Genomic DNA, 23133 nt, shown 5'->3' on the forward strand with positions numbered 1-23133 from the left:
GAATAGCCCGAATTGCCCTCAATGCGTCTGGACTCCGACTTGCTGCTGGCCTAGGCAACGGTCGTCTATTTCACTCTCCTGGGAAATAGTAGCCCCTGCAAATTTGGATGCATTAATTCCACCAACCCAATTAACATCCACCAATTCGACATTTTATCAAGTTTTCTTAAATACAATATACAAATGAGTTTTCCAGTATACTGCATTTACTTAGCTCTTTCACTATATGTCAATTGGCAAAATGACAATCTTAAACGGTATAGTTTTCCAACCGATTGCTGAAATGGAAAAACTGACATTGGTGCCGACTATGCAATGCACGCAATGTTTCTCAGAAACTTTCGAAAGTTGTTTTTTCAACTCCGTTGGTATCCTAATTGGGCATGTCATATTTAGAAATTGAGCATTCGGGCATATCATATTTAGAAAAAGAATTATTTACCTTCTATCGATTAAACAGAAGTATAGCATTCTGTTTGCGTATCCTCATACCCAAAATATCGCGTCTCGCCCAAATATTTCATTTGTTATTTGAACCGGCTGCCTCATAGTTCTTCTATCTATCTGATCTTTCTCTTCCTTACTACCATCGAGAAATACAATTTTATCATCATAAAGTTCCACTGCGACGGTGGATTTTCCAGTCCATTTGCAATAAACACAGGGTTCTCTCTTTGGTAATTTAATTCGTTTCCAAAAGAAACGATAAAAGATATCCTTTTCGGGGTCATTGGTGTCTTGACAGCTAGCGTTACCAGCGGATTTTTTACGTAGCAAAAGTTGATGTCGCTGGAATGTATTGCATTGTGCTTCATTATCTCGAAATCTAAAGCTACTGTAGAGTATGACCAATTGAGAAACATAAACCGTGAAAAGGGGAAGGGGGCGAACTTATTCAATGTACATCGGTTGATGTATTGAAATGATTTTAAGAATCTCAAGTATTTCGAACTGATTGACGTTATCGTATTGTCTATGTGCATAACTACCGTTGCTGTAAAAGGTTTTCAATGACAAGAGTATGTCGTTTTAGATTTAAAAGTAAAATGCGAGGTCCAGTGATAAAACACTAGTAATCTTGTTAGCTTCTGATTCATGCAATTTCCTTTTATGGTCAATTCGACTGAAGTATATTGACTTTAGCCGACAAAATGGATGTCGTTGCGGCTGTCAAGTTATATATTACAAAAATGACGGAGGAAAGTGGCCCAGGAATGAAGGCACTTCTGATGGATAAAGATACTGTAGGAATTCATCTTTTGGTGTTGAAGTAGGTGATTAGAAATTTATTTCATGATCATGTTTTACATTTCAGACTAGTATAGTTAGCATGGTTTACGGACAGTCTGAAATACTCCAGAAAGAAGTTTACTTGTTCGAAAGAATCGATTCCAATAGGCAGGAGGTCATGAAATACCTTAAATGCATAGCTTTCCTGAGACCGACGAAAGAGAATGTGGCTCATCTCTCCATGGAATTGAAGTACCCTAAATATGGTTCTTATTACATATGTGAGTATTAAATGTATAGTGTTGTAAATGTCAAAAGGGATGAGAAGTATTTGTGAGCATACATTCTTGTGTTGAAGTTTTTAATTTAATTTGAATTATTTTTTTCTGGATACCGAATTTTGTTATTGTGTGCTGCTGGGTCTTTATGTACATTGAATTCCATTGCCATTATTTGTTGCTTTTATTAAATTGGATGTTATCACCTTCAAAGTCGTCGACTGCAAGTAACGTCGTAATATGAAAATAAACGCATTTTGTAATTTTTAAATGATTGTTAGGTGAACATTTGTAATGGGAATGTGAGTTAGGAATGTTAATAGAGAGATATTTAGCGATTATAACAAATCCTAGAACAATATGAAATATGTGGTGGGTGGTTTAGGACTCGTAGTAGTAGTAGTTTTTAGGGGAGGCGACCGACAGCTAAGGTCATTTGCGCCATAGGGGATGGACAGGATAGGATGAAGGGTTGAGAGAAACCCGGCGTCGGCATTAGCCTACTCTATACGAAAGGCGCCACGGGGTCCGCAGTTTAACGTCCCATCCGACGGACGGCGTGCTCACTCAAAGTGCCCCTCCACAAAGCACCTCATGCAAGTAGGGATCGAGATACCTCTGAAAAATATTCAACACCTCAGGGATTTGAACCTGCGCCCTCAGGGTGGGAAGCCAGTACGTTAGCCCCCGCACCATCTCGATCCCCCGCAGGATTCGTATAATTAATGATAGTCTTTAATTAATGAACAAAGTTTCAATAATAAATTTGGCCATCAACATTGCAATAATTTTCATGCTGAGAATCCAAAACCAATTAATGACAAATGTGGGGTTCAAGCATATTTGTAATTTGTTACACGATTGACGAGACACCAAATTGATTGATGATCAAATGAAAGACACCAAGTGTAAGAATGGCAGGAAATTTAACTGAAGTGAACTACAACTGAGCAGTATACTAGGATGTGCGATGGTTGATTAACGTTTGAAGTTATGATAAAGTCAAGGAAAAAAAACTTAAATAATCAATGCTATATTATGTGCATAGTGTGAATGAGAGAAGTCCCTTTTTCTTAGCGAGCTTCAATGCCCGCAATGTGTTTCCTATATCTTTCAAAAACGTTATCATAAATATCCATGTAAGAATACTAGAAATTATTATAATCCATGACACATTTGAATGGTCTCATTGCAAATACAGTTATTTTGATTGCTTTCTTCCATACGGAATGCATGAGCTCATATTTTATATATTTTTCTATGATGTAATATAGTAGCCTGTGACCAAGTAATTCAAGGAAATCATAATGCTGTTTTGCCAGTTGCATATTATAGGTATGTTGGATAAAATTGAGGGAGGAGGGAAGTTTGCCGGATTCAAGAACAGTTGACTGTAGATTGTGGTGTGAGGGCATCTTTTGTCAGCCCAAGCTTAGTATTGTAGTGATGTTCATTCTGTGTCCATCCAATACCTACCTTAAAGGTAGACTGCCAGTGAAAGTAATAAATTGGTGAGAAAGAATCTACTGGTATTATGGGAAGAATCAACCCCAGCTGTACTCTTATAGTGGGCAAAGGATATAGTGAGAGAAATTAGAGAGGAAAAAGAAATACATAAAAATTAATTAAAAAATTAAATTATAGAGGGGCTTTGGAACAGAACAAACGGTTAAACCAAAACAGCTCTGGCTAAGGTGTACTAAACAGCATTGATTCTTGCTAGTCTTAAGAACTCACAAATCCAGGCGTTGCAAGAGATTTCTTCGCACCAATCACACATAATAAAATAAATGCAAATTAATCACGTGCACTCTAGCTTAGGTGTACTAAATAGCATTGATCCTTGCCTCCTCGTCTCCAGCACTCACACCCAGGGCTTGTGGGAGATTTCTCCCTGCACCAGTGGCCTGCCAATCGCTCATCTGCTTGGGTATACGTAAATGCCTTAAACCTTGCAAATCTCACACACCTAAACAGGTATACCGTGGGATGTCTTCCGACGTTAGTCCTGTGACTCGCACTTGGGGAAAGGTAAGGGAGGTGCCCAGAAGCTGACGCAGTGTTTCAACTGCCAAGCAGTCCTCTTCAGAGAAGGAATGATGCCGTCTTGTGTGTGGTCTAATATATACTGTGTGTATTGTAACGAAAATAAGTAGGAGGGGAGGATTCGTTGGGAAATGTCAGGTGGAAGGGGAGGGTGTGGGGAATGGTCATGCTGGGGATTTTTGTTATTTTGGGGGGAAGGGGGGATGGAAAGCCATTTTTTGGATTATGGTCAAATGTAAACCTAGCCATTAATGGTGATTTTTTTGAGTGGGGTAATTCTGGTGTTTTGCTAAGGAGGGTAAGGTGCTTTGATAAGGAGACCCCTATATTCGTCATAACTACTAACTCAAAACTTTAGGAAACCCAAAAGATCCCATTGATTCACTCCAAAAATCAGGCGTATACGAGATGAGTTGTCCCGAATGTGACCAATCGTACATTAGACCAACATATAGAAATATTCTTACACGATTTAAAGAACACATGGCTTGCTACAGACTAGGAACATAAATATCAACACTAACACAACATTGATTTGAAAAATTTTAAAAAACTCATGAACCATGCCCTAATCTTATAATCCTTATTTTCCTTTGCAAAACACCAGATTTAACCCTCTTAAAAAATCAACATTAATGATTAGGCTTACATTGTACTTCTTCGACCATAAAACTTTCTTCCTGCCCTCACCCCCTTCCCCCAAAGTAACAAAAATCCCTCGCTGGCATATGGAGAAATCTCTCGCAAGCCCTGGATGTGTGAGTGCTTAAGACTAGCAAGGATCAATGCTATTTAGTACACCTTAGCCAGAGCTATTGTGGTTTAATCATTTGTTCTGTTCCAACCCTCTCTATCATTTTATTTTTTAATTTATTTTTATTTATTTAATTTTCCTCTCCAATTTCCCTCTCTATATCCATTGCCCACTTAAAGAGTATGGCGGGGGTTGATTCTTACAATTATATTCATACGGCCAGAGTAACCATTCCTTTTAATTCAATATACTTGTACATTGTTACTTCAGTTAACTTGTGTCATTTGAGACTGCTTATCACTTCAACAAAGTGATGACACCACTTGACTTGGAATCTAATGGAATTCTCAATGGATCTTTTTGAAGATACGCTCTTCAAAATTTTAGCCTTCCGCAAGGGATAATATCTGAATAATGATCATTTGTATTTTGGGTTCAACTCTGTAGCCACTGGAAATTGCAGCTGCAGCAAATTTTGTATTTCATCCATTACTGAACCTTATTGAATGAAAAATTCTGAAAATTTTCTTGTCATAAGATATTGATTTAAAATCCCAGAAATCTTTCATTTTTCTTAATGTAGCAATGAATGAATTTGTGTGAAAAATTCAGAAATGCAATTTTTATTTGACTGCATGTGCTGGGCTATGGTGGCTTTAATCTACAGTAATGCAGCTAATGATACTTATTGTATAAGCAATAGTTCCAGGAAAAAAGTTATGACGGACCCTAGAAAAAATAAATATGCTAATACCCTTTGAAAAATAAAGTAGTTTATCAATGGTTAATTGAAGTAGAATTAAGTTGTTTTAGTTTTTCTATGGGGAAATCATTTTTTCTACGGGAAAAAAAGCAACACTAAAGTTTTATTTGATCTAGTTTTTTTCCATTCTATTTTAACAATTTGGAGAAAATGCATTTTGCAAAGAAGCTTTTACAAGGAGGAGAGAATCGATCACAGGCTTAGATTAAGCATGTAAAGAAAAGGATAATGAAAATATGGAGCATAGTTTTGTACTTCACAGAAACATGGCCATTGAAGAAGAATTGGAGGCTTTTAAAATGTGGGTGTGGAGAAGGATGGAGAAGGTTCAGTGGACTGAAAGGAAAACAAATAAGGTGGTACTGGGCACTGTTGGGTAGAAGAAGGGATTGTTGGGAGAAATCCAAAGGAGGCAGGAAAGATGAATGCAGAGCACTAGTTTGGCAATGGGATGTCAAAAACTGAGATAAAGGGGAGGCCATTTGGCAAACAAGGAAGGGTAGGGAATAGTTTATGGATGTTGGATAAAAGGAGGAATGATGAAAGGATTCAAAATTGAAGAAGGGCTTAGTGTAGTGTTGGATTATCAGTTGTGTTTTGTTAGGAGAGGCAAGGAAATTGTCACTTGTGCCCTTTCAAAACTTACCTTAACCAGTAGATAAACGTTAATAAATAATAATATTAAGTTTTACACTGTATTTTAATATCCATTGTTACAAAGAAGGACTATGATCAATACTCTCATAGAAGCTTCCAGTAGACAGAAACTCACACATTTCACTGCAGTGTTTGACTCGATTAAATACAGGGTGTTGAAGACTGGCTCTCATTAAATTCACTTTTTAGTCTTCAAATGACATTGTATGGGGATTTGTTGAAAATATGAAGTAATTTCTGGTGCTTTCCCAGCGTATTTTCTTGTCAGAGCTAAGGACCCAATCGGCCTAAAGACCCCAGACATTTACCAAGGCCTGCGGTGGTGTCTACACTGGAGAGACCATTGAGACCAGATTGAAAGAACACCGAAGACACCTATGGCTGGGGCAGTTGGAGAAATCAGCCATTGTTGATCACAGCATCAGGATGGATCATTCCATTAACTTCGATGGGACAAAGTTACATGCCCATGCTGGTGGTTACTAGGACTGAATAATTAAAGAAGCAATTGAAATAAGAATGGCGAGACGTAATTTCAATAGGGACACCGGCTATTCCCTTAGCAACGCATGGAAACAGGTGCTGATGAAAGTTAGAAAAGGAAGGAACACAGTACATAGCCATGGCGACCAATCAGGAGGCTTATCCACCATGGACCAATCACGAGTCACCTGACTGGTGGGCTCATGTATATAAGATGGCCAAATGAGGAGTGGCAATCATCTACCCTGAGGACGATGCACGAGTCTGTCATCAAAACGTCTGCCAATATGAAACCCCTGACCCGGTGGAAGACCCGAGAAAACTTCTTTATGCAGTAATTGTTTAGACCAGATTTATTACCGATAACCGACTCATTCAATGACCATACGAAGACTGATGTACCGCATACTTACAAGGATACTTTGATAGAAGTCAAACATCATGAATGGGAAGGAACTCTAGCTGCTTTAATGAATGATCAATTTTTTAGGCAGATGGCAGTTTTCGCAGCTTCTTCCCAGAAACATCCTGTAGCATACAGAATTCTTTCCCCATATTTTTTCTGTTCCTCTTCTCAGCCACACCATTCTATGCTCTGGACTACTCGGAACAATTGTCTGCTGTTATATTCCACTTCTTGCTATAAATGCCCAAAACTTTTATTTGTATAATTTGTGCAATTATTGGTTTGATGCACTTAATTTTCATTCCTTCTGAAGCCTCAGCAAATTCCTTAAAATAACAGAATTACTGTAGTGTTTTATTTTTAGTTTTAAGAGAAATAACCAAAAATCTTCTGTGAATAATCATGTGTAAGGGTAAACAGGTACCTTGCCCTAGAATGGGATGTATCTTGCATTGAGCTATATAAGTTTGAGCGGATTAAGTCTCGTTTGTCCTTTGCTTATTTCCGTAGTGTCTTGAGTGGCTTCCTTGCTAGGTTACTCTTCAAACATGTTACACCTACTCTCCTGTAAACTTACAAAATTGATACCAGTGGCATGCCTTTTTTTAGTTGTTTCATACTTGACCTCTTAAGATGCCCAGGCCATCTGTGCCATATTTCATGGGAGTCGACCTGAGACAAATTCACTTGATATCCCATCTGTGACAGCATTGCAGCCTGTTTTATTCAAATCCAACTGGTGGATTCCATTTGCATTCCAAGCAGTTTCCACCTCCTCTCCAATTATTCTTCAGATTTGCTGAAGATATATTAGGCACCCTGTTTTTGAAAAAAACAACTGCATTCAAGTCATTATTGACCATCTTACTCATAGATGAATAATTAATTGGTAAACTTGGCACATAATTAACCTTGGTTGTACAAGTATATGTGCAACAATGGAGTTTTATAGGCATTCTTTTTGAATTTGGCAGAGGCATCACCAAATTCAGCGCTAAGATAAATTTCATTATTTGCTGCAGTTATTGTCTTAATTTTATCGGCATAATAGTTTACCAATCAATCCTTATTGAAAGTCATTATTTATCGTGTGGAGCTTTTATGCCGACTGTTTGGAACGTACATTCACTGCGAAGACTGTAAGAAAAGAGCATCTTCTCTTTCAGTGCTTGGCCCAATCTACTGTTGTAGTCACCTTGTTTATGTCCTTCATTGGGCAGTGTTTAGTCAAACATGGCTTCAAGTGTCACTTGAAGCCCTTGAGATGTTTGCGTTTCATCTTCTCTAATGGCCTGTCGTACCAGGACACAAATGCAGCCAGTCTCACTTGGTACTTTCATCTGCTCATCGCAGATTGGCTTGAAGCAGTCTAGATTTGTTAATCCCTGTACCAATCTCTGAACTTGTGTTCTTAAGAAACATTACAAAATCGCTGTAATGAAAACATGGGTTTGCTAAAGATTTGCAGCTCTTTTACTGACCTACTCATCTTCCAGTAAAATATTATGCTTCTTTGATACTGAGAGAGTTCATTTTTATTGGTTAATCAGATTTTACTGTACTTCATGTACAAAGACTATATCATGGCTGAGGTCATCTATCCAAAAGCACTGAGGTGAGGTCGTTTAAATGCAATCGACTCAAGAGTAAGTAATGCAAAGATTAGAAAACAATGTGTTAGTACAATGTAACCTTTTGCATCATCTTGAATAATAATTTTATTAATTTCAAGTATTAATTAATAAAAAAGATAAAGTTTTCACTAAAATCTATTAGAATAATAGCCTTTTGATACCTAATATGTCTACTTATCGTGAAAAATGAAGACTGCTTTGGTGGCATAATAATATATTGCTAACTTAACCATTTTAATCCTTAAAATTTTTATAATCCATTATTATTGTTTGTAGTTATAACTAGTTCTATTACCCCAAGTCCACTGCCTGTGGATACATTATACTGGTGCATGAATTGATTAGTTATAAAATAATATAATTTCAAAATTGATATATCTGGACAGTTGATTTTCCCATTTTCCATTCCAGTTAACTTTTACCACAAAATATCAAGTCAGTTTAATATTAATAGATTTTTTCAATTCACAAAGCCCGTATTAGGTAAATAGTATTTTGGTGTATTATAAAAACATTTACCTAATTGTGGCTCCCTTTTTGTGTACCAAACTGACTTTTTGCTCTTTGCCATTCTCCTGAGAATATAAGTTTTCTTAAGCATTACATTACATTCTACAGCCATCACATGACAATTTATTTGTCTTGGTGCAAGTGCTGTAATGTTTGCCATAATGTACTCCATGGAAAGGAGGTGGAATGTGACATGTGCTCGCTGCCAATTAGCAAGTAATTGTGGTCTACCACATGATGGATATTTACAGATTCATAGGATTGAGGCAAGAAGATATTAATGTTTCACTACTAAGTCATGTTGCAAAGATAACCCTCCTAGTTCTTCTGATACTGTGAAAGATTTCCATGCTGTTGTGAGTGCAATTGTTGCTGAGAACTTTGCTCTCATTCAAGAAACACTTGATCCAATCATGATGATGAAAGCTGATTGAAGAGCCTTAGTGAATGAAGAGTAGCATATCCTAAGAATACCTTCGAATTCAGGAATGGTTGAGTGATAAATTGAATTTGCACTGTAGCAATGTTTTATCACTGAATGTGAGCAAACCAGCTTCAGGTGATCATATTGAGACTGTTGTTTGTGACAAGGAGTCATTATTGCTATTGCATTTTCTTTTGACATTTATGTGCCTGGCAGAATTGTGAATGTTCTGTTAGAGCAAATTAACACCTGGAAATATCCATCCCATTAAAGTGGTTTTAGATTCCTTAGCCACTGGAATTCTACAGCCTATGGAATTTATTATTTGTGATATATCTAGCAATACCACCTACCATGTTTTTTCTGATAAAACAAAATAACAGAGAGCTTACCTCAATATGCCCTACAATAAGTTAGAGGAATGGAAAAGACAAGGTAAGGTGATATCATAATAATTCTGAAAGTAAGCAGAAGTCCAAAAATTGTCAGGGTTCATTCTCAAGAAATTATTAATTTTGGCAACATTGTCTACTTATTCTGCCTCGAATCAAAATATGAGAGATCTTGGACCAGACTTATTGATTTGGGACTGAATGAGCATTTTTTTCCTTACATAATTTTCCGTGCTGAGACATGGCTCCTGCCTCAAAATTGTGATTCATTGTTGGGATTCAACCTAATGCAATCTGCTATAGGGAAGGGATTCACCACAAAGCTCTCGGTGGTAATGATATTATGTATTGCTGGACTTAAATAATTCCATTCTATTCTTCATTCCCTTTGTTGAGAGTAGTATCAAACATCGAACTTTTCTTTCTACTTGACGACTCCTACATGATATGTATAGTCATTGGGCAAAAAAATATTATATTACTACATATCTTTGTTATGTGACCCTTTATCTCCAGAAAACTTATTCTTGGTTGTGTTTATGTAGAACCTGCAGCAGTACTTTGCCTCTATTATATTAATTTTTAGTGATTACAATCTGACTACATTTCATCATTCCTTGATTTAGTTGTTCTCGCAGCTAGGCATTCATCAACATGTTATGTTGTGAATGAGTCACTCAATTCTTTGTTTTTGTCTCAGGGCAATTTGCTAAGGTGAACGGAAGTGTTTAGGATCTTTTTCTTTCTTATGTCAATTGGCAATCTATTGAATGTGATATACCACTGATCAATGCCGATTGTCATCATCCACCTTTACAATGTACTTTTACTGTTGAGTTCAATGTTGTTTCTGACCCAAGTGATATTTCAGTAGTAGTAGTTTTGAGGGGAGGCAACCGACAGCTGAGGTTATTTGTGCCATTAGGGATGGACAGGAAAGGATGAAGGGTGGACAGAAACCCAGTGTCAGCATTAGTCTACTCTTAGCAAAAGGCACCAAGGGGTCTGCAGCTTAACGTCCCATCCGACGGACGAAGTACTCCCTCAAAGTGCCCTCCACAAAGCACCTCAAGTAGGGATCGGGATACCACTGAAAAATATTCAACACCGCCGGGATTTGAACCTGGGCCCTCTGGGTGGGAAGCCAGTACGTTAGCCCCCGCACCATCTCAATCCCCTGATATATTGGTCTTGAACTCTAGTCTAAGATCTCAGTGTTAATGCTTAGCCGAGAAGTTCCCTCGGGATCACATTTACTCAGTAAAAATCTCAATTAACTAAAATATAAAACATTTATGTAACTATGTCAAAACCTTGTCTGGCCCTGACCACCTTCCCAAACGAATTTGCTCCGGTGATATTTACTCATTTGACCAAAAGTCATCAGCTAATCTGTTTACTAAGTAATTTTCTTAAGTAATTAAACCCAATTAGTGACATTAACTATGTCCTGAGCCACCCTCTATCAGTCAACTTGGCATTCCATTGAAATTCTTGCTCAAGAGGTTTTGAATTTTGTAAACAGTCCATAAATTAATGAAGTCACCTGGATAACATAAAACCTGAACGTTGCCCTGGAACTTTTCATCATCTATTTCACTTATGCTTTCTCTCCTCTTCAATCTGTCACTGGCATTTTCCCATCTTGCTAGAATTTGAGAAAGTCAGGTCACCGAAATCTTTAAGTCTGGTGATTAATTTGATGCCAGTAATTACAGTCCTGTTATGTATCCCTCTTTTGTGTCCTTAAAATCGAATTGGAGGAAATGTTGGCCTCCAGTATCTCCCGTCTATTCAAACATACGTTGGAAACTGGCCTGCGACATGTATACAGGATCAATCCAAGAGTATTATGTAAACCAAACGTTGAGCTATGATATTACCATCCTTATGTTGTCTGCCCCTTTGAGTTTCATGTATACTCGGTAAGAATAAATATCTTTCTTTGCAACTAGAATGGCATATTTTTAGAGCCATTGATATTGCAAGTGACCATGTAGTATTTCACAGTCAGCAGGATTCTCAATCCGTGGAGGCATTGTAAATACTCTCCAGCAAACTTAAATGCGGTCAAATGTTTTCGAAATAGCATCTGTAGCTTCCTTACAGATGTAGGTACACATGTGGCAAATGCTGACCGCAACTCGGCAGCAGCCAAATTTCAAAATGGTGCTTACTTAAAATTCATCTTGTATATTCTATTCATGGAACGAATATTCTACAAATATATATAAATAACTGACCTCATTTAGTGATTGCTCTTGATAAACTCCTTTATTCCTACCTTTATTCCCAATGATGGGCCAATCAAGATTAATCTAAGAAAGAAAATAAACTCAGCAATCCCATTTTTTTACCATACCTTACTCTTGTGACAGATTGAGCCTTAATTCACATTTGAAGGCACAAAGTAAGCCCTAGCACTGCTTACTGAACTTCTGGGTATGTGAATCAATTAAATTTGCACCTTTTAAACTGAGGAATATGTGGTAATTCTTGTGGTCTCCCCATTTAAGTCAACACTTTTTGCACATGAGCTGTTTCTGGTTAAAGACTGTTGGAATTGCAGTTCGCATGAAATTATATTGATGGTGAGCTCATGTATTTCGTAAAGTGGAAGCATGAAGGAGTTAGAGACAGAATGTGGCACTGTTTAATTTGTGTATTGATCTTGGTAAATGACATCTTTGGATTGATTTTTTTGGCCTTTTGGTAATGTTGTGCACATTAAATTGGTTGACATTGACTCAATTGTTTCAGATTTCAGCAACATTATTGCTAAGGCTGACATCAAGACATTGGCTGAGTCGGATGAGCTGGAGGTTGTTCGGGATGTTCAGGAGTTTTATGGGGATTACATTGCTGTCAGTCCTCATCTGTTCTCATTGAACATCCTTGGCTCTGCCCAAGGTATGATTGCTCTCTCAATTGTTTGGAGTATTAATTCTTGTAATAATTAGTTTCAGAGTAAAAATAATAATAGATCAATTTCCAGTATAATTTTAGTGCAACTGGATACAAACTTATTTTTACACCATATATTTGTAATTTTTACCCAGTGATGGTGTAGCAATTTGCATTTATCCATGGGGTAAATGTAAATTGTGAGCATAAGATAAAAAAGTATGTGGGTCATTCAATAACTCCTGAGAAAATCCAAGAGATGGTGCTTGTAGTGTCAAAAAACGTTGAATTTAGGTAAGCATCTTCTCTCAATAGACTGATGCACAAGCTTCAGCTACATAACAGCCTTCATTTTCATAGTTGGTTAAAGCGTCAAACTTTTTTTATTTAGAAAAATTGAAGTAGAGTTTTGTGCAAGGATTGAACACATCTACAATATTTAAAAACCTTAACAGCATAAGAAACCGAACCCGAGTTGGATGAAGTTGGCACATCTACTAATTTGGAGCTAGTTTTGCACTTTTCCATTGAAATCCTGATGAGTTTTGGCGTCAACACATAACCGTGAATGAAACACGGATATGTACTATCAAAAGACAAATGAACAGTCTCTAAAGTGAGTTTCTAAAGTTGATTGGCCTCCAAAGAAGGATAAGTAGGTAAAAATGGCCATCGAGGGGATGACTACAGTTTTTTGGAATTCACGCAGGATCATCTATATCAATCACTTGAAAAAAAGACAAAAAATGGAGAATTTTATGGGTCATTATTGCATGGGTTGTACAAAGAAATAGAGAAAAAGTCTTCTTCCATCAAAACGATGCATGGGTGCACACCTGTGCAATTTTGATGGTGAAAATTATGGAATTGAAGTTCATATCATTACAGCATCCACTGGTATTCATGAGATTTGGCCCCCAGAGAATTTTTTAAATTTCCAAACTTGAAAAAATGGCTCAGCAAAAAATGATCCAGGTCATACGAAGAGGTCATGTCTTAACCCAGGTACCTATTTTGAGGACCTTCCAAAATTGTACCTTTGGACGGCTTAAAAAAGTTTGACTAATGGTAAGGTAAATCAATCTAACAGGAGATTATATTGAAAAAAATACCAAAATTAATGATTTTATATTTTGTCCAAGGACTTATTGAATGACCCACATATTCAAGGATATGAATGTCTCATGGAAACAACCAGAATGAAAGCACTTTATTGAATCCCATATAATGTGATCCATGCATTCACTAAAATTGGGTTAACATGGTAAAGTCTATAACAACTGGTAAACAGCCAAGCAAAACAATAGATGAAGAAAAATATGGCATGTCACCAGAAACATGCCCACCATAGCATAAGTAAGAACTACTTTAATACTAAATTTCTCCTCTTAAATATTGGTGTTGAGTCAGTCCGTGAAGGGGATACAGTAATTACTGAGCACTAAATAATCAGTTTGATAGGAATGGGATAAGAATCAATGTGAATAAAACAAAAGTTATGAAGTTTTAGGGAAAGAGGAAGGTTAAGTTGAACATTAAAATAGGTCATAAACTAGAGCAGGTGGAACAGGTGACCTAACTTGGAAATGTTTTCGATTGAAATATTCAAAGTGGTGGGGACATAGGATGAAGAATTGCATTAGACAAAGAAGGTTTCATTGATGACCAAGATGTTGTTGAGTAAGGGTGTTAAGAAAAGATTATTGAAAACTTTTATATGGAGTGTGGTTTTGTATGGCACGGAAATGTGGTCATTGAAGCAAGATGATAGGCATAGATTGGAGGCTTTTAAAATGTGGGCATGGAGAAAAAGGTGAAGTGGGCCGAACAAATGAGGAAGTGCTAGGTATGGCATATGAGGAGAAAAGATTGTTGGCAGAGTTCCAAAGGGGGCAGGAAAGGTGGATGCAGAGCATATTTATTGGCAATGGAATGCTGGAGATTGTGTTATAGGATGTTGGGCAAGCGAGGATAAAGTGGAAATTCCATAAGGCAATGTTGGATGGAATGAAGGGAGGAAGGAAGTATATGGAATTCAAGAGCAGTTAAATGTAGGCTGGGGTGCCAGGATGTGTCTTGTTAGACAATGCTACAAAATGTAGCAATGTTCAGTCTGTCTCAATTCAAAACCTAACTTCAAGAGTAGAATGCTAATAATGATAGCCATGTATTTAAATCAGTTATATGATGGTAATCAATGAAACAAGGCATATGTGTCTCAGAATTGCTGATGAATAATATTAGCAAAGAAAGTTTTTCTAACAAATTTACTTGAAATAAAAATAGCTGTTGACTTATTTTTCTTCATCACATTAAGTCACATTAATATTTCTTTACAACGATTGAGAGGTAATGAAAAGAAAATTAACAAAATCTGAAAATTCTTCAAGAAGTTGATGCAGATGGTAGGAAGAGGTTAAGGAAATAAATATTTATATTTCCAATTAGAAAATAAGGGAGAAAGGTCATGTAATACATTGGAACATTGTTTTTCACATATTCTTTTAAGTTTTGTGAGGAAGTAACTTTAAGGTTTAAAGTGTTAAGGCAGTTTTTTTAATGTTAATACAGCCATTTTTGATAAATGATTTAGTGGTGTTATTGTTGATTCTTTTCTTTTGAGCCTGCAAAATATTTGAATTATAAAAATAAAATTCTAAATGTTCCCCTCTTCCTATGAACTCAGTTTTACTATCCCAGATTTTTCTTTAGTTCGTCCACCGTGAGTGTGAATTTCAGCCTTCACTGTGCGCACATGTGTTCTCATGCACTCATCAATTATTTGTGGCTTCCTTCTTCAAATACTCCTTATAGGTCAGATGTGGAACATGAGCCACCTGCAGAGGGCAACCCAAGGCATTTCATCCGTTCTCCTTTCTTTGAAGAAGTGTCCTGTGATCCGTTACCAGAGCTCATCTGAAATGACAAGGAGACTTGCGGAAAAGATTAAGGTGAGCATCTAGAAATACACACAGACCATCACTAGAGAGTATGGCAGGGAGTGTTAGGGCACTGGATTAATTGAATGGATGAGTTTTGTAATTAGGTATCATTTTATCTTCAGATAATTTGTGCTGCTACTTGTATTATTTTCCATTATTGTGAACATAAATTGTAGGAATGGAAGAAATGATTCCTAGGGTGTATTGGTTTGCCCCATGGTCAGTTTCCCTCAGCTTCTTGTTGTAATTCCCTTCTACCAATGTAATAAATTATGAAATGATAATTTACTCTTTAATGTCAACATTAAACCTAAATGGTTCATATTTAATTTCAATGGTTTAAGTAATGCATTTGATCTTTGTATCATGTGTCTCCAAAACCAGGAAATTTTATTCTTTAGTGCAATGCTTTCTGTTTATTGTTAATGATCTTCAATGACCCTGGCAAATTTTCTATCTAGTTCTGCTCTAAGAACTTGGTCCTCATGCTTAGAATCCCAAATATTTATGTGAGGTCTGTTCCCTAACTATTTTATTACTATAAAAAATACTTCCATTACACATTATTGGTCAGGGTTCCCTTAAAAGTAGTCTCCTCCGCAGCATTTACTCTAATCCCAATGGTGTTTCCACTTTTTGAAACAGTTCTAAAATGCTTCTTCCAGAACGCTCAAAAGCTTCTAAAATTTTTCTCCATCTCTCTAATGCTGGCAAAACATTTCCCTTTGATAGCTAGGTTTAGGCAGAAATTTTTCAGTGGTATCCTGATCCTTATTTGAGGTGCATTGTAGAGAGCAATTTGAATGAGCCTTTGAACTGTGCCATTTGTTAAGAGTAGACTAATGCTGATATCTGGTTTCTCTCCACGCTTCATCCTTTCCTGTCCATCCCTAATGGTGCAAATGACCTAAGCTGTCAGTTGCCTCCCCTAAAAGTACGAGGGTCATCCGGAAAGTAGTACCCGTTCGTGAAATAAAGACACAAAAGTAAATATTAACAAACATAAAAAATTTTATTTGAAAGAGGATACTTTAAACTACTTCTCAACATAATGTACAAGCAAATTAAGGCATTTGTCATAACGTGTGACAAGTTTCTGTATTCCTGCTGCATAGTCCTTCGCCGCCAGCTCATTGAGATACGCGAGGGACCCATCTTGCACAAATTTTTGCATAATGCAGATGGTGTTTAACAATTTCATGAACAATTGTTCGAGAAACATTGGGAAAATGCTCACAGATGTCATCAATTGTGACGCGCCGATCGTTCCTCACGAATTCGTCAACTGAGCTCACCAGTTGGTCTGTAATGACAGACGGTCTCTCCGAACGCTCATCGTCGTGTGTTCCCCCTCCCCATGTTGAAGTTGCGACACCACCGCCGAACAGACGACTCGTCCATTACATTGTCTCCATACACCTCCTTTAATTGGCGATGAATATCACATGGGCGAACGTTTCTTGCATTGAGGAATTTAATCACTGCCCTCACTTCACAACTGGCGGCGTTCTCAATTTTTTTAAACATTGTAAACAATCACAGAAACAACACAGGCAATGCTAGCGTCACGCAACTTGGCTCAGAGAAGGCAGACAAGCCACTGAAGCTATCTGACCTCGTCCAGCGGCTACTCGCGTCGTCAGCACTTCATGCGGCACGAACGGGTACTACTTTCCGGATGACCCTCGTACTACTTTTTCCTGTGAGCGGGGTTTATAGTTGGGGAACAGGAAAAAGTTACATGGGGCCAAGTCTGGTGAGTTGGTTGGGTGGGGAACACAGGCGTCTTGTTTTTGGCTAAAAACTCATGAGTTCTGAGAGACAAATGAGCCGGACAAATGACCAATGTTGTCCTGGTGAAAAACCAACATGCCGTTCATCCAAAGTTTGGGCCATTTTCACCTGATTCTCTCTCTTAAGCGTGTCATAATCCCCAGGTAATACTCTGTATTGGCTGTCTGGCCTTAAGGTAGGTATTCATGAGGCACAACCCTCATTGCATCAAAGATGTAGTAAGTAGAAAATCACTCCGCTTGGACTCTTTTCATGGAATTGCCCAAAGTCCTCCCTTGTCTTCTGAGCCCTTCAAATGGGTGTGTGGGTGGCTTTCATACATTGCATAGGGTCATTGCGTAGTTCAAGCCGAGGTGATGTGTCTAGGCCATTACCCAAGCTGTGTGATATATTCTGGGTCAGCCCGATCATCTTGAAGAAGTGCAGAAGGCATGAAGGGGAAGAAACTGCCCCTCCCCCATAATTATAATTCCTTACTGATACAATTGAATGTCACACATGCTGTATACAATTTAGTTTATGAAATGACAGCTCTCGCCTCTCGAGCCCAGACCTTAGTTTCAATTGTTCCGGCATTTTTAGAATAGGAAGAGGCACTGGCTGGTGTAGCCTATCTCTCTAGCTCACCCATTTGTGCACCTCTATCATGCGATACCACATTTGCACCCTTACCCCACATGCCCGCACATGCACCCAGACAGACAACACCATGCACAGACATCCCATGCAGAAAATGCCCATTCCTTAATATTTATTTTGCTTTTATCTGATTCCTGGGGTGGTTTTCAACCAAAGGACATGACCATCAAGGAGGACAAGCTGTTTGACTTTCGCTCCTCAGATGTGCCTGCTCTGTTGCTAATAGTTGATCGAAGAGAGGACCCCATCACACCTCTTCTTAACCAGGTATGTACCAGGACTGTGTTGTCTGTGTTTAGATTTGTTGTGTACAATTCCAGTAAGAATTCCCCTAGCAGCTCAGTATCTTTTTTCTTACATAAATTTCAAAATTTTATGCATGCTTAAAAAAAAACAATTTCTAGACTGTGTGGGACTTTACTTTGAAGATATTTTTGCACATATTTTTATTTAAATGCGTTTAAATATAGGCACCCTAATTTTGTAACCTTTACTTGTTACAATGATACCCAGGTTCATTAAAGTAATTACACTGATCACTTCTCGACTGTATAGTTTGTTAAGGGCTTGAAGAATATTAAGCAGTGTGAGAAAATGTTAATTGCCTTTGCATAAATTGCTCACTTTTTCTGTCACTGTTTTTTCCACTTTTTTTTAATTATAAAATCATTTTCACACTATTTTTGACATCCAATGCGCAACACATTCTTTAAAGAAGGAGTCCACCACGTTGCACCCAAATGACACCTTGTGATGTGCAAAACTGCATTTTGGGAGCATGTGTCACCAAGGTCCATTAAAGGGACAAATTCCCAAGCAGCTGCCACCCACTACACTTGTTTTTCTGTGGTTCAAATGCTGCATGGGTGTGACAAAAGTACTTTCATTTTACTTTGAATTTCAACACAGGGGAATGTTTTGCTACCGCATATCACAGAAACATCAGGTAAATTGTTCAAAAAACTTAATATTTGGAAGGGATGTATATATTCATGTTAGCATTTGTTTTGACCTTTTGGCAGGAAGTCATCTCAGAGTAAAAGATTTTTTTCTCCATGTGACTACATGTGCAGTGTTGTGGGAATTGTGGTAACTGTGCAGAAGTTGGGCTTCTGAGTTTTCATATTATAGCCTCATTCAGGGAAATATCCAAGATGTATTTTTTTTCCTGGAGAGGATGATTTGATTCTGTACTCAACTGATTGCTCTGGACTCAGTTATTTCATTTGAGTATTCATAATCATTCATTAAGATAGGGAAGGTGCTGTGTGTAGGCCAATTACTGTGGTGTTCATGAGGTGGAAGGCATTTCAAAAATGTAGCTATCTCATTCATGGCATGTCTTCTTTTCTCCTCATCCCCTCCTGCAGTGGACCTATCAGGCAATGGTGCATGAGCTCTTGACCATCAATAACAACCGAGTCAATCTGTCAGATGTGCCAGGCATCTCCAAGGAACTGCAAGAAGTGGTGCTGTCTGCCGAACAAGATGAATTTTACAGAGATGTGAGTGGACACTTTTTGTCAGTTATTACATTTTGTAATGTTTCTATCATTGGTTCCACATTGTATTAGAGTATTTATCTATAGGGTATCTAGCAACTTGAAGCACTGCAAGAATTAAAAATGTGCTCTAATTTTGCCTTTAAACTGGGAATAATTATCACTATCTAGAAGGCTGGTAAAACGCTGAGCTTAATTCACATAAAGTGCTGCAGAAGCTCTACAGAGTTATAATGTACAAGAATTGTAAATGGTTAAATTATAAATGTTCTAGATAAAAAAATGAAAGTTGCTGAAATGTTCTTTAATTTCACAAAAGCTTTTGGCTGTATTGACCACCAACTACTCAAAAAACTCAACAGGTTCAACTCAACTCCAAACTCAACAGGTTCATGGCATACCTTGGCATGGCATGGCTTGGATTGAATCCTACCCATTTGACAGATTACAACATGTGGTTATCTCAGTAAATGGTGCTAATTGTTTCTCTGGGTAAGGTCCCGACTCGAGGTGTTCCTCAAGGGTTTGTTCTCGGGCCTGCCCGCTTTCTTTCATATATAAATGACCCTGGGAATAGTTTTCAAGAGATAAATGGTGCTATCCCCTTGTTAAATGTAGATGATACCAATATTATTTTTACATCACCTACTTTTGAGGATTTGACAAAAAAGTGTAAACATGTTAGTCACACCCTACTTACTGGTGTCATAACAATTTTCTTGATCAGAATATAGAAACGCCTTTGCTGATATACTTTGCTAATAAAAATAAAGTGGGCAAAGTACGAGTACTTTCTATTGAAGTTGATGGCAAGGTGATCCCACAGGTACAAAGTACACAATTTTGGGATTTCAATATCAATTTTCAGATCTTGTGGGATGTGCACATTTACATTTAAGTTAGTAAGCTAAGCTCAGCCTGCTTCATAATAAGGCCCATTAGATCCACTGTTTCAGTAGATGATCTTATAGCACTATGCTTTGAGGAATTATACTCTCACCTAGCCTATTATCTTTTTTTGGCCTTGAGTATGTTCAGAGTCCAAAAAAGAGCCATTCGGCTGATGACCTTTTCTAAACATGATGCTCTCTGCAGTCCTCCTTTTAAAAAACTGGGTGTACTGCCCAGTTTGTGGACATTTTTCATGGTCTTGTTCATAAATGATCAGCTGCAGATTTCATATGTACGGACAAGGATTGCGAGTGTTGGTCGAAATTTATATAACAAGCTACCATCTAAGCTCAAGACTCTTCAAAGTGTGACTGCATTCAAAGTTAATTTACTGAGGTAGTTAAAATGTAACATGTTTTATGCTATTGCTGAATTTCTAAATAATACCTGATATGGTTTATGATGTGTTTTCAATGCTGCCAATCGGCTCTATCTGGTGACTGTAATCTGATGTGTCTTATATCAAGTGTAGCAGGCTTGTAACAACTTGATCATGGGACAAATAAATTTATTTTTGTTATTATAAGATCCAGTCAGGTTAGCACTTTTTCTCTTGCATGAGATGCAGTGGCACTCTATAATATTAGCATTTATCTGAGACCAGATTGTACTTCTGCTGCATCTTGCTCCTGTTAAATGGCTCAGCATCACCCAATATATTCCTTCCTTTCCCAGAATCAGTATCAGAACTTTGGAGAGATCGGCCAGACAGTCAAGGAGTTGATGAACAAATTCCAGGCAAAGGCACAGCACCACCAAAAACTGGAGAGCATTGCAGACTTGAAGAATTTTGTTGAGAACTACCCACAGTTTAAGGTAATATGGGGAGAATTTTTAACCCATTAGAGTTTGAGGAATGGAATGGAATTGAGCACTTCAACTTATGCACGGCTTAGAAAGAGAAAGCACTTGATGTATGAAAATCTAAGTTCTGAGTCCATTGGTGTGACCTAGGATTGGTGTGACTAGCATGAAAAAAATTGGTGTGAGAATGAAGGTTCAAGTATGTGGACGGTCAAAGTAATGAGTGCAGATTACTCTTGACAACATTTTGATGATAGCATTTAAGGATATTCCCATCAAGTAATTTCAGGTACAGTGGAACCTTGCTAAATGAGCACCCCACACAGCGAGTAATTCACATAACAAGCCAAACTGTTGTGCCCAAAAATAACTCACTAAATGAGCGACTTTTTGCATAATGAGTGATGAGGAGAGGGAAATTCCTGGAGTGATTGACCAACTGTTATTTCAGATTGTCTTTATCACTTGTTCTACTGGCATCTTACTGTCACCAGTGGTCGGTCACACATTCTTCACATTTGTGTTCTGACACATTTTTTTTTGGTAATCTACCGGTTAAGGTAGGTTTTTGGATGGACACAACTACCAAACAAATATTTTATTACTCCTAACAAAACACAAAATCCATCATCCTACTCTATATCAGGTCCCTCTTCATCTCTGAGTATTTTCTTCCTCCCTTCATCCCGTCCAACATCCCTATCATGTTCCTTCCCTTTCCTCTTTTGCCCAACATTCTACCCTCTATCACAGTCTTCAACATCCCACTGCTGGTCAACACCCCCTTCATCCACTTTTCCTGCCTCCATAGGATTGCTCCCAACAAACCCCTCTCTTCGCCCACCATACCAAGTACTTCCTCATTTGTTTTCTTCTCTGTCCATTTCACCTTCTCCATTCTTCTCCACACCCATATTTCAAAAGCCTCCAATCTACGTCTATCCTCCTGCTTCAATGACCACGTTTCCGCACCGTACATAGCTATGCTCCATATCAAAGTTTTTACGAGTCTTTTCTTAACATCCTTACTCAAAGTCCCTGTCATCAACTCCCTTCTCCTAGTGAAAGCCTCTTTGCCTAGTGCAATTCTTCTCCTTACGTCCCTACTACTTTGACCGTGTTGGTCCAAAACACTACCGAGATACGTAAACTGTTCTACCTGCTCTAGTTTTTGCCCTCCTATTTTAATGTTAAGCTTGGCCTTTTTCTTTCTAGAAAATCGCATAACCTTTGTTTTATTAATATTGATTCTCATCCCATACCTGTCGCACTGAATTTCCAATTCACTCAGCAATGCTTGCAGCTCCTTGGCTGACTGACAAACTAAAGCTTGGTCATCAGCAAACCTAACTGATTTTACGAATTCCCTGCCCCCTTTCATTCCTACCTCGAGTTCTTCCCATGCCTCTTTGATCATTTCCTCTGCATACAGGTTGAATAGCAACGGTGATAATGGGCAACCCTGCCTTACACCCCTTCCTAACACTGCCCATCCTGACTCCCCGTTTCCCACCCGCACCTGATGCAGTCTGAGACATGTACATGTTGTGGATTAGCCTCCTTTCCCTCCAATCTATTCCTATTTTCTGCAATATACTCATTAGTTTTTCCCAATTCACTCTATCAAATGCTTTTTCGAAATCTACGAAACAGCCAAATACCTCCTGGTTGTGTTCTATATTCCTCTCGATTAATAATCTCATTACTGCAATGGCATCACGCGTATCTCTCCCCTTCCTAAACCCAAACTGATCATCCCCTAAGTAATCATTTGCCCTACTCTCCATCCTTTTGTTTATGATCCTGAGAACAACTTTAGCTGCGTGGGATATCAAACTAATTGTCCTATAGTCCTCACATGACGTGGCCTTTACCTTTTTCGGAATAGGTACTAAAACTGATCTCACAAAGTCTTCCGGCCAGATTCCCTCCTCATAAATACTATGGATCAGCCCATATAGCCTCTTCCTCCCACATTTTCCTAAGCATTTTAAAAGTTCCACGGGAATGTTATCTACCC

General features: G+C 38.0%; 1 protein-coding gene across 1 annotated transcript in view; it reads left to right on the forward strand.

Moving 5' to 3' along the window:
* The first annotated feature begins 865 nt into the window (after positions 1-865).
* Vps45 (vacuolar protein sorting 45) overlaps positions 866-23133 on the forward strand; it is a 36996-nt gene continuing 14728 nt past the window's right edge. Inside the window, exons 1-8 of the mRNA XM_071593488.1 lie at positions 866-1019; positions 1130-1244; positions 1316-1511; positions 12338-12487; positions 15296-15432; positions 18013-18123; positions 19227-19361; positions 20985-21125. Coding sequence (XP_071449589.1) covers positions 1152-1244; positions 1316-1511; positions 12338-12487; positions 15296-15432; positions 18013-18123; positions 19227-19361; positions 20985-21125 — 963 coding nt within the window. The 5' untranslated portion in view covers positions 866-1019; positions 1130-1151. The remainder of the gene's footprint in view (positions 1020-1129; positions 1245-1315; positions 1512-12337; positions 12488-15295; positions 15433-18012; positions 18124-19226; positions 19362-20984; positions 21126-23133) is intronic.

The sequence above is a fragment of the Hetaerina americana genome, unplaced genomic scaffold, assembly GCF_022747635.1.
Source record: "Hetaerina americana unplaced genomic scaffold, ioHetAmer1.1.p SCAF_6, whole genome shotgun sequence".
NCBI lineage: Eukaryota > Metazoa > Arthropoda > Insecta > Odonata > Calopterygidae > Hetaerina > Hetaerina americana.